At 46.7% G+C, this 12,368-nt stretch overlaps 1 protein-coding gene across 8 annotated transcripts in view; it reads left to right on the plus strand.

Annotated features, from left to right (window-relative positions):
- The window catches only part of LOC134358823 (lactosylceramide alpha-2,3-sialyltransferase-like), a 38,448-nt gene extending 26,531 nt beyond the window's left edge, over nucleotides 1-11,917 (plus strand). For 7 of the 8 annotated variants that reach the window (XM_063071356.1, XM_063071354.1, XM_063071352.1 and 4 more), the window contains one exon: nucleotides 11,665-11,917. In XM_063071356.1, the coding sequence (XP_062927426.1) occupies nucleotides 11,665-11,907 (243 nt within the window). In that variant the 3' untranslated portion in view covers nucleotides 11,908-11,917. Of the gene's footprint in view, nucleotides 1-6,635; nucleotides 6,709-11,664 lie in introns of all 8 variants that reach the window. The other variant, XM_063071359.1, reaches the window with a different exon arrangement.
- Nucleotides 11,918-12,368: the final 451 nt, after the last annotated feature.

The following is a 12,368-nucleotide window of genomic DNA, read 5'->3' on the forward strand; positions in this document are numbered from 1 at the left end:
GCAGCTTGCTGTGCACTGTTTGGGATGCCAACATGTCCAGAAGATGTCAAGAGCAGCACCTCTCCATCCCTGGGAATGGCCTGCATTGCCCGAGCAGAGGATTTATGTGGATTTTGCTGGTCCACTCACGGGCACAAATTTCTTGTTTGTAGTGGATGTAGGTACAAAGTGGCCAGAAGTGCTCCCAATAGCCCCCACTACAGCCTCACACACTGTTGATGTGTTGAGAAGCCTCTTTTCAAGGACTGGCTAAGAACCTATCAACCTCCGCCTTAAATATACCCGAAGACTTGACCTGCTCAACTATCTACGGCAAAGAATTCCACAGATTCTTCACCCTCTGGTTAAAGAAATGTTTCCTCACCTGAATGAATGTCCTTCAATTCTAAGGCAGTGCCCTTGGTCCTAGATGTTTTGTAACTCCAGAAACTAGTCAATGGAAAAACATTGGAGCCTGGATGAACTTGCCTACATAGTTTTTCTTCAGTGAGGTGCTCCCATATGACATGGTGGTGTAGTGATGGATGCCATTCACGATCAGTACTTCTTACATATAATGAATTGCGTAAACAGACAAAGAATGCTTAACCAAACAACATATTTACATTGTGCTCCTGACTAAGCGTTGCAAAACACTTGATCAGCAACAATGGATCACAGTTGGTTACGAAATATTTCAGTCATTCCTGAAAAAGAATGGAATAAGGCATATTACATCTGCACCGTACCACCTGGCTACAAATGGCTTGGTGGAAAGATTCATCCAAAGTGTAAAGAACACACTGTGAGTAATGTCAGCAGAACACACTAACACTGAATCAGAAGCTCGTCAATTTCCTCCTTGCCTACCGCATTGCGGCACACTCCATAACCAACAAGTCACCGGCTACACTGTCCTGGGTCATCACTTGCACTCACACCTGGATCTCCTCAAACCCAATCTCAGAGGGAGTATGCAGGACCAAGAGCTGAGACAGACTGAGGGCTTCTCACACCAGGAGGTTGGTTTCACTCCTGGACAAGCAGTCCTGGTGAGATACAACCCAGAAGATCAAAAGTGGATACTTGGTGTTACGTACCCCGTAACTGGGTTGCCAAACCAGCAGAAATGGACCACTCAGTTGGAGTCTGGATTACTGGAACTAAGAAAGTTTTATTAAAGAAATAAGCAACATAGTACTCTAATAGTAAGGATATAAATGCAACAGGTTAGCAATGAATAAACACACATGTACACAGAACTAGGATAATAGGGTCAATCAAGCTCTATCGCAGTCTAGGGCGTAAGATGTTCAATCACAAGTGACAGAGTTCAGTTTAGTTCAGTTCGCAATAATCGCCGTCGTGCCGTTGGGGAGAGAGAGGGCGAATGCTGATATTCAAATCGGATTCAACAGACCTTTGATATTCCTCGCAGTTAGCTTTCGGGCGAGCCCTTTGTAATGTCTTCTGAGGTCACCGACTGTGACCCCTCCGTTTCAGATACGATCGTTCTTCAGCGGTGAACCCGGCACCCAGGCAAGGGTGGACACACACACCAGGTTCCCGCCAACCATATCTTTCCACCCTGTGCGTCTATGGCTGGTCCCGCAATCAGTCCTCCAAAAACTCCCACCCACTTGTGGGGGCACACCGCTTCCAGGGTCTCGTTACCTCGTGGTGTCGTGTGTGGTGTCTCAGCAAACCTGCCCCTTTTTATCCCCCTGCTGGGGTATCGCCTGTCCATCACACTTCAAACAATTCAGGGTTCAAAAGGAGCCGGTCTTGACAATACTCAGACCGGTGTCTCCTTCCGTTAAACTCTCCCGTCTCTTCATTAACATTTCCAAATGCTGCTCCATTGTCTTACTTATCTCTCTCTCCTGAAGACAGGTGGCAGATCAACTGATGATCCCACTGGTGCTAGCACAGGACAGTTAACATCTTAGTCTATGTGTACTTTTGTAACCCTCGTTCGTCACACCCCTCCCCTTTAAGGATTTTTACCGGGGTAAAAATTATAAGCATGAATACATTATTAGATACACACAAATATACATCTTCATCAGCTATTTGGCTAATACAGAGAATTTTCAGTTGTCAACACCTTGACAGACAGTCAGCAATCACATTTTCTGTTCCTTTTATATGTATTATTTTAATAATCCTCTAAGACCAGGCTCCAACTTAGCAGACTTCATAGTGGCCGTAAACACTAATGAATTGTGATCAGTGTCATTTCTCAGTGGTCTTCGCCCCAGACACAGATAACAAGGGTCGTCCCATACCAATTTAGTTTTCTTTCGCAAGGGCTTAGTAGGAGGGGGAGGGGTAGTACCCGCAAAGTTATTGCAAAACTTCCTACAGTACCCCACCATCTCCAAGAGCCTTCTGAGGGCCCTCTTGTCTGTCGTGGTTGGGATGTCAGAGATAGCCCACACCTTAGCTTGCATCGCTGCCAGCTGCCCCTGTGTTACCACAATTCCCAGATAAGTGACCTTCGTGTGGCCGAACTCATTTTTTTCAAGGTTCACTATCAAGCTGGCTTCAGACAGCCGTATTACATCACCAATATACACTTCTGTGTTCTTTAGCCCTTTCGTCACTGAATTACTCATTCTATAGGGATGTTGTTCACTAGGCTGACCTAGTGTGACAAACACCACCCAACGTCCCAGTTCTTTGCATTGCCTCGGGACAATCAAACACACGTGTGCGAGCCGTTTAATTAGCTCTCCTAAAGGGTCGCTTTGTTCGGGGATTAAGGGAGAGACCTTATCAGCAGAGCTGGCCAAAACAACAGCCTTCTCCCATCTGGTCGGTACCATACTCATCTTTTCAAAATGGGGTTTCCCCTTATCAGGTGGCACCCTAGCTTCCTTGATTTCCGCGCTAACACGGACTAGGTTTGTTAGCATATCAAAAGCCTGTGACCGTCTCAGTTCGCGTCTGCAATAATCAATAACATCCTTCCTCCTGTGCAGCCAGAAAAACTCTCTCATGACTCCGCCGACTGTTTCCTTCAGCACCTCAAAATGTCCACCGAGGGGTACCTTGTGGGCCAGGTTAAAAATCTCATCCCCATAACTCTTTTGCACTACCCCCCATTCCTCATCTGCGGTACTTGGTCTCCCTTCCTTCCTTAGCACCTCCCCCTTCACACCATAATTCACTGGCCCCCTTCCTAATTCTGTTTCACAGAGAGCTGTTTCCTCATCTCGCTCCTGTTCCTTCTTTTCTAATGATAAATCTACCTTAATTTCCCCACTTTCACCCGATTCATTACGCTGCTTCTTTTCACTTTCTACCCCCTCCTCGTACAAGGCTGGCAGAAACGTCCCAGCAGTCTCTCTGGACATACAGCGAGTCACTGCGCAAACAGGATGAACCTGTGAGTCCATGGGCAGGGCCTCAATGCTGACAGGCGGCCCTGTCAATCTCATTGCCGAGAACACAATTCCCCCGGTGAGGTCATTACCGAGCAAGACTTCCACGCCTTTCATCGGTAATTCGGGCCTCACCCCGACCGTGACTAGTCCAGAGACCAAGTTGCTTTGTAGGTGTATCTGGTGCAAGGGTTTTGCCTCAGTCCCTTTTCCAATGCCTTTTATGACCCTGACTTTCCCAGTCTCGGTCTCTGAACTAAAGTCTAACACACTCTTCAATATCAATGACTGACACGCTCCCGTGTCTCTCCAGATCCGCACTGGAACTGGGTTTAACCCTTCCTTCACCGACACCAATCCGGCCGAGATAAACCTCTCGCGCCCTTCCTGAACTTTGGCAGACCTTTCCTCTCCTAGCGGTTCGTTTACCAGCTCGATACAGCCAGTCAAAATCGCCGTTTTTCCTTTTCCCGTCTCCTTCTTTGGGGCAAAGCACCTGGATGCAAAGTGTCCGACTTTCCCACAATTATAACAGATGACCCCAGGAGACTGCCTACCAGACTACTCCTGGTCTACCTTATCCTTCTCGCTAGTCCCTGGCTTATTTACTGAGTTTTCTGGCGGACTCTCCCCGCCGTCCTGACTACCCTTCTGGTAGCCTTTACTCGGGACAAACTTCATTTTATGCGTCAACGCGTACTCATCCACTAACTTAGCAGTTGCGAATAACGTGGCTGCCTCTTTCTCATCGAGGTAGGGTCTCATACCATCAGGGACACAACCTTTAAACTGCTCAATCAGGATCAGCTGTAGCAGTCTGTCATAATCCCCATCTACCCCTTTCGAGGTGCACCAATGCTCACAATCTGTCTGCATCTCACGGGCAAACTCTAAATACGTGTGGTCCCACTGCTTCCTCGCATTCCGGAACCTCTGCCGGTATGCCTCCGGGACCAACTCATAAATCCTGAGGATGGCCTCTTTCACCACCTCATACCTCTGGGCATCTTCCGCGGACAAAGCCGAGTAAGCTTGTTGGGCTTTCCCTTTTAGTACACTCTGAAGCAAAACAGCCCACTTATCCCTCGGCCAGTCCTGACTTGCAGCAACTTTTTCGAAATGGAGAAAGTACCGATCCACATCGGTATCGTCAAATGGGGGAACCAGCCTAACCTCATGGGTCGCCCTGAACCCTCCACCTTGGTTCGGCATGGGCCCCTGCTCTGCCATCATCTTTAACCTCTCCAGCTCGAATTCCCTTTCCCTCTGTTTCTCTTCTCACTCCAACTGTTTGTCCCTCTCTCTCTCGCCGTTCTAACTGTCTGTCTCTCTCTTGCCATTCTAACCGTCTCTCTCTCTCTCGCCGTTCTAACTGTTTCTCTTCATGTTCTAGCTGCCGTACCCAGAACTCGTGCTCAAGTCTCAGTTTTTCAATCTGCACCTGTACTGCATCTCCACCAGGTTTTCCAATAGATATCACCTCCAGCTCCCCTTGGGGAAACACACCTTTAATACATAGTGCTCTACGATAGCTCTGTGTATCTCCTCTCTCCTCATTGTCGACTTCCCCTTAACAAGATTCAACCGTTTGGCCACAGCTGCCAATTCCGCTTTCCTGGCATCCTCTAATGCCTCCAAGGTCGGCGCCTTTAGAAATTTCTCAATCTCCATTTCTGCTGTTTGCCTTTTCTTTCTTTCGGGAATTTTAACCCAATCAATTTACCCCGTCCCAAATTTAGCGTTCGAAATCGTGGACGAGAACCCCACTTATGTTACGTACCCCGTAACTGGGTTGCCAAACCAGCAGAAATGGACCACTCAGTTGGAGTCTGGATTACTGGAACTAAGAAAGTTTTATTAAAGAAATAAGCAACACAGTACTCTAATAGTAAGGATATAAATGCAACAGGTTAGCAATGAATAAACACACATGTACACAGAACTAGGATAATAGGGTCAATCAAGCTCTATCGCAGTCTAGGGGGTAAAATGTTCAATCACAAGTGACAGAGTTCAGTTTAGTTCAGTTCGCAGTAATCGCCGTCGTGCCATTGGGGAGAGAGAGAGCGAATGCTGATATTCAAATCGGATTCAACAGACTTTTGATATTCCTCGCAGTTAGCTTTCGGGCGAGCCCTTTGTAATGTCTTCTGAGGTCACCGACTGTGACCCCTCCGTTTCAGATACGATCGTTCTTCAGCGGTGAACCCGGCACCCAGGCAACGGTGGACACACACACCAGGTTCCTGCCGACCGTATCTTTCCACCCTGTGCGTCTATGGCCAGTCCCGCGACCAGGCCTCCAAAAACTCGTAGACTTGTGGGGGCACACTACTTCCAGGGTCTCGTTACCTCGTGGTGTCGTGTGTGGTGTCTCAGCGAACCTGCCCCTTTTTATCCCCCTGCTGGGGTATCGCCTGTCCATCACACTTCAAACAGTTCAGGGTTCAAAAGGAGCCGGTCTTGACAATACTCAGACCGGTGTCTCCTTCCGTTAAACTCTCTCGTCTCTTCATTAACATTTCCAAATGCTGCTCCATTGTCTTACTTATCTCTCTCTCCTGAAGACAGGTGGCAGATCAACTGTTGATCCCACTGGTGCTAGCACAGGACAGTTAACATCTTAGTCTATGTGTACTTTTGTAACCCTCTTTCGTCACATTGGGAAGATTAAGTGATACTTGGGAAGCGAACCACTGTCCTACACAGTTCAGATTGTGTCAGATAGCACCTGGAGACGCCACATTGATTAGTTGAGAAGAGCAGATCAATTCTTAAAGAAGAAAAATGTCCAGAGCTGTGAGAACCATTTTTGCAGTGCCTGAGTCAACTCCCACAACCACCACAGAGGAGGCCCCGAACCTGAGTTTGTTTCAGCCACAAGCTTCACCTACCAAGCAAAGTGACCCCCTTGTCAGATGCAACATTCTCCCACAAGAGTAAGAAATCCTCCACAGAAACTCCACAGAAGATTAAATCTTTAGGCCAAAATGTGACTATAAAGCAATATGTTACAAATTTGAGTTGAGATATATTCTGTATTGAGTCTGTAGCTAAGCAAGAAGTGTCATGTGTTTAGTATTTCAGTAATATTTGTGTAATATTGTAAATATATTATTTGATTAAGCATTCTTTTCTGTTTATATAATTCATTATGGGTTAAATGTAGGAAGTGCTGATTGGGAATGTCATACGACATTACACCACCATGACATAAGGAAAGCTAATTAGACAAGTTCATCCCAGCTCTGTGCTTTTCCTTTCAATTAGTTTCTGGAGTTACAAAACATCTAGGACCAGAGTACACAGCCTTGGAATTGAGGGACATCCATTTAAAACAAAGGTGAGGAAACAGTTCTTTAAGCAGAAGGTGGCAAATCTGCGGAATTCTTTGCCACAGTCAGCTGTACAGGCCAAGTCATTGGGTATATTTAAAGCAGATGTTGATGGGTTCTTGAGTACTCAGGGTGTCAAAGGTCACAGGGAGAAAGCAGGAAAATGGGGGTGAGAAGAATAAGAAATCAACCATGATGGAATGGTGGAGCAGACTCGATGGGCTGAATGGCCTAATTCTGCTCCTTTGTCTTATGGGTTTATGGTAATGGCACTTACCTGCTGGACCCAGGACTGATCCGCTGAAGTGATAACACTGAGGAATTTAAAGTTGCTGAACCTCTCCACCTCTGATTTCCCCCAGTGAGGACTGATTCAAGGAACTCTGGGTTCCTCCTCTTGAAGTCAACAATCAGCTCCCTGGTCTTGCTGACTTTGAGTGAGTTGTTGTTCTGGCATCCCTCAGCCGACATGCTGGCTCATCTCCTCCTTCGATTTGGCCAACAACAGTGGTGTCATCAGGGAAGTGAGTAGAACGGAGATTAGTCAGTCAGCCTTGTGGTGCACTTGTGGTTGATTGTGGAGAAGATATTGCCAATCCAAACTGACTGGGGTCGGCAACGGAGGAAACTGAAGATCCAGTTGCACAAGGCGATATTGTGGCCTAGGTCTTGAAACCTATTGATTAGCTTTGAGGGGCTGATAGCATTGAATACTGAATTGTAGACAATGAAGAGCATCCTGACCTATGCATCTTCACTGTCCAGATGTTCCATGGCTGATTAAGTAGCATCTGTTGATCTGTTGTGACGGTAGGCAAACTGGAGCAGATCCAAATCACTTCTCGGGCAGGAATTGATATGTTTCATCAGCAATCTCTTAAAGCACTTCATCACAGCAGATGTAAATATCATTGGCTGATAGTTACTGAGGCAGGTTTCCACGTCCTTCTTAAGCACCGGCATAATTGAAGCCTGCTTGGAGCAGATGGGTCCCTTCAGACTGCCAAAGTGAGAGGTTGCAGAGAGAGGTGAACATTCCAGCCTCTTGATCAGCATCGGTCTTTTATACTCGGCCAGATACCCCGTCTGGACTGGACGCTTTCCGTGGGTTCACCGTCTTGAAGGAGCTTGCACGCTGGTCTCTGAGACAGAAATCACAGGGTCATCAGAGGCTGTGGGAGTTCATGAAGGTGCTTCCATGTGTTAATGGTGAAAGTGAGCAGAGAAGGCATTGAGCTCATCTGGGAGTGAAACGTCATTGTCACCCTTGTGGCTTGGTTTCACTTTGTAGGAGGCGATCGTGTTCAAGCCCTGCCGCAGCTGTTGAGCATCCTTCAATGATTCAAGTTTGGTCTGCAGTTGGCACCACCTGTGAGATGACTTTCCGGAGACTGTACCTGAATCTCCTGTATTTTTACATGGTTGCTAGGCCTGAATGCCATTGATCTAGCCCTCGGCAGCCTGCGGGATCTCATGGTTGATGGGGGACTTCTGGTTGGGGAAAACTCTGAACGATTTTGTGAAGGTACACTTGTGTCCGACTGTTTCTATAAAGTTCATGACACCGTCAAATTGTTCAGATCCTCTGAGTCTTTGAACACGGCCCAGACCAACAACTCAAAGCAACCCCATAGTTGCTCCTCTGCCTTCTGTGACCACCTCTTTAATGTCTGCACTTCTGGGGTCTTGTCTTTTAGCCCCTGTCTGTATGCAGGTAGGAGGAAGACAACCAGGTGATCAGATTTTCCAAAGTGTAGTCCAGGCATGGAATTAGGGTGCCATTCCTAATTATAGTATAGCTGTGGTCAAGTGCGTTGGGACCCCTGGTGCTGCAGGTTATATGTTGAAGATAACTGGGCAGGTATTTCTTCAAATGGTCCTGACTGAAGAACCCGATAATGATTTGAAAAGTGTTAGAGAAGGCTGTTTCTTGTTTGCTGATAGTGGCACTCAGTACCTTGAGTGCCTGTTTAACATGGGCTTTGGTGGTATGTAAGCTGCAGTCAGGATCACAGAGGGGAATTCGCTTGGTAAGTAAAATGGTCAGCACTTAATTGGGGAACAAGAGTGCATCAATACCGCAGTGTCTGAGTACCACAAGGAGTTTGTCATGAAACATAGATTCTCCCCATCTTTAGCCTTCTCTGAATCTGCAGTTCAGTCCATCCTGTGTTGACAGGCCCTTGGGTTTTGCTGACACATCTGTCATGTTTAGAGTGAGCCATGTCTCTGTGAAATACAGAGCGCAGCAATTCCTCATTTCCCTCTGATACAGCAGTCTTGCCCTTAGGTCCTCAATCTTGTTCTCCAGCGACTGTGCATCTGCTAACAAGATGCGGGCTAGAGGAAGTTTGATACCCTTTCATTTCAGTCCTCCCCTCCTCCCTCTTTTTAGGCCATGGCAATGTTCCTTTGACTATTTAAAGATACTGTACCTGCATTCTTGAGAGTTAAGTCTGCCGAGTTATTCAAGATTGTGAAATCGTTAGTTCATTAAGATGGTTCAAAAGTACATTACTTAAAGAAAAATTACAGATTGCAGATCACAGTGTCAGTACCTCCAGTTGAACTCTGTCTTTTTGTGTGTGTTTCCCCCTGGCTGTTAGTCTGTGGTTTTGTATTGCCATGTGCTCCTGTCCCTGCTCCTGCTCTACTCCGGCCCCTGTATTACTGAGTACTCCGTCTCTCACCTGCTTCTCATTATTACCTGTGTTGCTGCCACCTGTGTCTCATTGTGCTCCACCTATCATCTGCCTCTCTGTTTACTGCTCAGTGTATTTCAGTCCTGTGTTTTCACCTGTTTGTTGCCAGATTGTGCCAGTGAGTTTTCCTGAGCCTTTCCAGTATTTGTATCTGTACTCTGTCCGTCTGAATATTGACTCAGCCTGTTTCCTGATTCTGGTTTTTGGATTTCTCTGGATATTTTGATCTCTGCCTGAACTTTGATTCCGAATTTGTTTGCACCTTGGGATTTGTTACTTAATTAATATCCCTGTGTGCACAGTACTGGGTCTGCAATTGGATCCCTGATCCAATGTCCTGACACGCAGTGAGAGTAATTCAGAAGCATAATTACAGGTTTTGTAAGCAACCTGCAACATGTCACTGTGTTTCACCAGCACTATCGTGCTGTACCACATCATGGAGTTAGGCAATGTTGTTAGTGCAAACATAAAGATCATCTTCTCCTTAAAGCCCATCACCCGTGTTGGAGCATTGTCTGCTGACAGCAGCTCAGAGTCCTCTGTCCTGGGTTGCAGGTTGATCAGCCCTGTGGCTTCTGCCTTCACCACATGACTTCATATGTCCTCCAGGTGAAGGTCCTTCCTCCCTCAGGGATCAGGTCTTCGGAGCATCAGTTGGTGTTTCTGTAACTCCGGGTTAAGTGATGGGGTTGCTATCCCCATGCATACCTTGCCCTTGTCCTTGTCCTTTTGCAGCCAGGCTTGGGATCGTCCATGGCAGAGTTAAGCCTCAGGATGAGCAGCCCATTTATTTAGCCACTGCAGAGAGGGGTTGCTACTTGGAGTACTTGCCCATACAGTATACACATATAAAATAAATGTAAACGCTCAGTTCTGGTTGCCTCATTACAAAAAGCATGTAGAGCCTTTAGAGAGGGGTGCAGAGAAGATTTGGAGCAGAAATTGGCCATTTGGCCCATCGAGAATGCTCCGCCAGATTTATCACGATGCTGCCTGAACTAGAGGGCATTTCTTATGAGGAGAGGTTGAGCAAGCTGGTGCTTTTCCCTCTGGAGCAAAGGAGGATGAGAGGTGACTAGACAGTGGCATAGATCAAGTCAGAGACTTTATCCCCCAGGGCTGAAAATGCCTCATACAAAGGGCATAACTTTGAGGTGTTTGGAGAAAAGGATAATGGGGATGAGATGTCAGTGGTCAGTTTTTTTTTCCCAAGAGGGTAGTAGATGCTTGGAACACCCTGCCAGGGGTGGTGGAAGAGGCATAGGCATTAGAGGCATTTAAGAGACTCTAGATAGGCACATGGGTGACAGAAAAATGAAGGGTTAGATTGATCTTGTAGTACATTAAAAAGCTCAGCACAATATTGTGAGCCGAGGTGCTTGTACTGTGCTGCACTGTTCTATGTTCTATGCAGTCACTGACCTGTGTTGACCTCTTTATCAGTTGAATTATTCAATTAGTTCCACTGCCCTGCCTTTTAATTAGTCCAGCCAACCTTTCCAGTCAATGTAGACGACATTTCCTCAAGTTACAAAAGAGCTGTATTGAATGATAACCCTTCGTCTAATTGGTATGCATTGTCATTTACCCGATGTAGATGGGGAGGGGAGCACACTTTGCTCAGCCGCCACTCACTTCAACTCTGACGTGTGGGTCCACAGCCTCCTCCACTGCCACAGTGGGTCACAGTCAGGTTGGAGGAGCAACACCTTGTATTCCATCCGTATAGCCTCCAACCTGACGGCAGGAATACTGATTTCTAAAACTTCTGGTAATTTCTCCCGCTTCCTCAGTGACTTATTCCCCATTCTGCTTTCCTTCTCACCCCTTCGCTTCCCCTCACCTGCCCACCATCCTCTCTTTATCAGATTCCTCCTCCTCCTTCAGCCCTTTATCTCTTCTGTTAGCTTCCAGCTTCCCATCCCACCTTCCCGCCCACAAACGTTTCCCCTCACCTGCCAGCTTGTGCTCTTACCCCTCCTCCACGTTCTTATCCTGGCTTCCGCTCCCTTCCTTTCCAGCCCTGCTGAAGGGTCTAGACCCAAAACATCCACTGCTTGTTTCTCCGCCATAAATGGCACCTGACGTGCTGAGATCCTCCAGCATTTTGTGTGCGTTGCTTGGATTTCCAGCATCTGCAGATTTTCTCAGCTTGGCACGTGATATTACATGGCTGATCCTGGAGAATCTGCAGATTCTGTGTTTATTAATATTATTTCATCGCTGTGTAATTTTCTTGACTTCCTCTTTTTTGCTCAGGCGATTCCAACACTGGGAATGACATCTGTCATTACTGCTTTGCTTCTATGTGATGAGGTTAACCTCGCTGGATTTGGCTACGATATGCACCAACCCAATCTTCCCTTGCACTACTATGAAGCCATTGGGATGGATGCAATGAATTCCCAGGCTGTGCACAACGTGAACAGGGAGAAGCTCTTCTTGGCCTCTTTAGTGAAAGGAAATGTTGTCAATGATCTCACAGGTGGGATCAGCTGGTAGGAAGGCCTCTTCAAATTCGGAGGACAGAGGGGGAGAGTGTGGGGTAGTGAGAGGACAGTGCAGAAGATAGAGAGAGAGAGAGGGAGTGTAGTAGATAAAGAGAAGTGAGTGTAGGAGAGAGCAAGATTGACCTTGAACCCCTCTCCTCTCTATTTACCCTGGTTATAAACTCAAGTCAGTATCTTAACTCAAGTTCATTGATCTAAAGCGATAGTTGTTTTTTTTCTCTCTGCAGATATTTTCTGATTTGCTGAGCACCTCCGCTATTCACTGTTTTTATTTCAGAGTTCCAGCATCTGCAGTTTTATATTTGCTTGTTGGGGAAAGAATTGAAAATGTATTTAACATCACAAAATCAACATCTCAGAATTGTATCAAAGCATCAACTGAAGAGAAATCGCAATAGGCGAGTTCTTCTTCTTAAGCCCGTCACCCCTACTGGGGCATAGGCTGCCGAAAAC

This window comes from Mobula hypostoma, chromosome 19 (assembly GCF_963921235.1).
Source record: "Mobula hypostoma chromosome 19, sMobHyp1.1, whole genome shotgun sequence".
NCBI lineage: Eukaryota > Metazoa > Chordata > Chondrichthyes > Myliobatiformes > Myliobatidae > Mobula > Mobula hypostoma.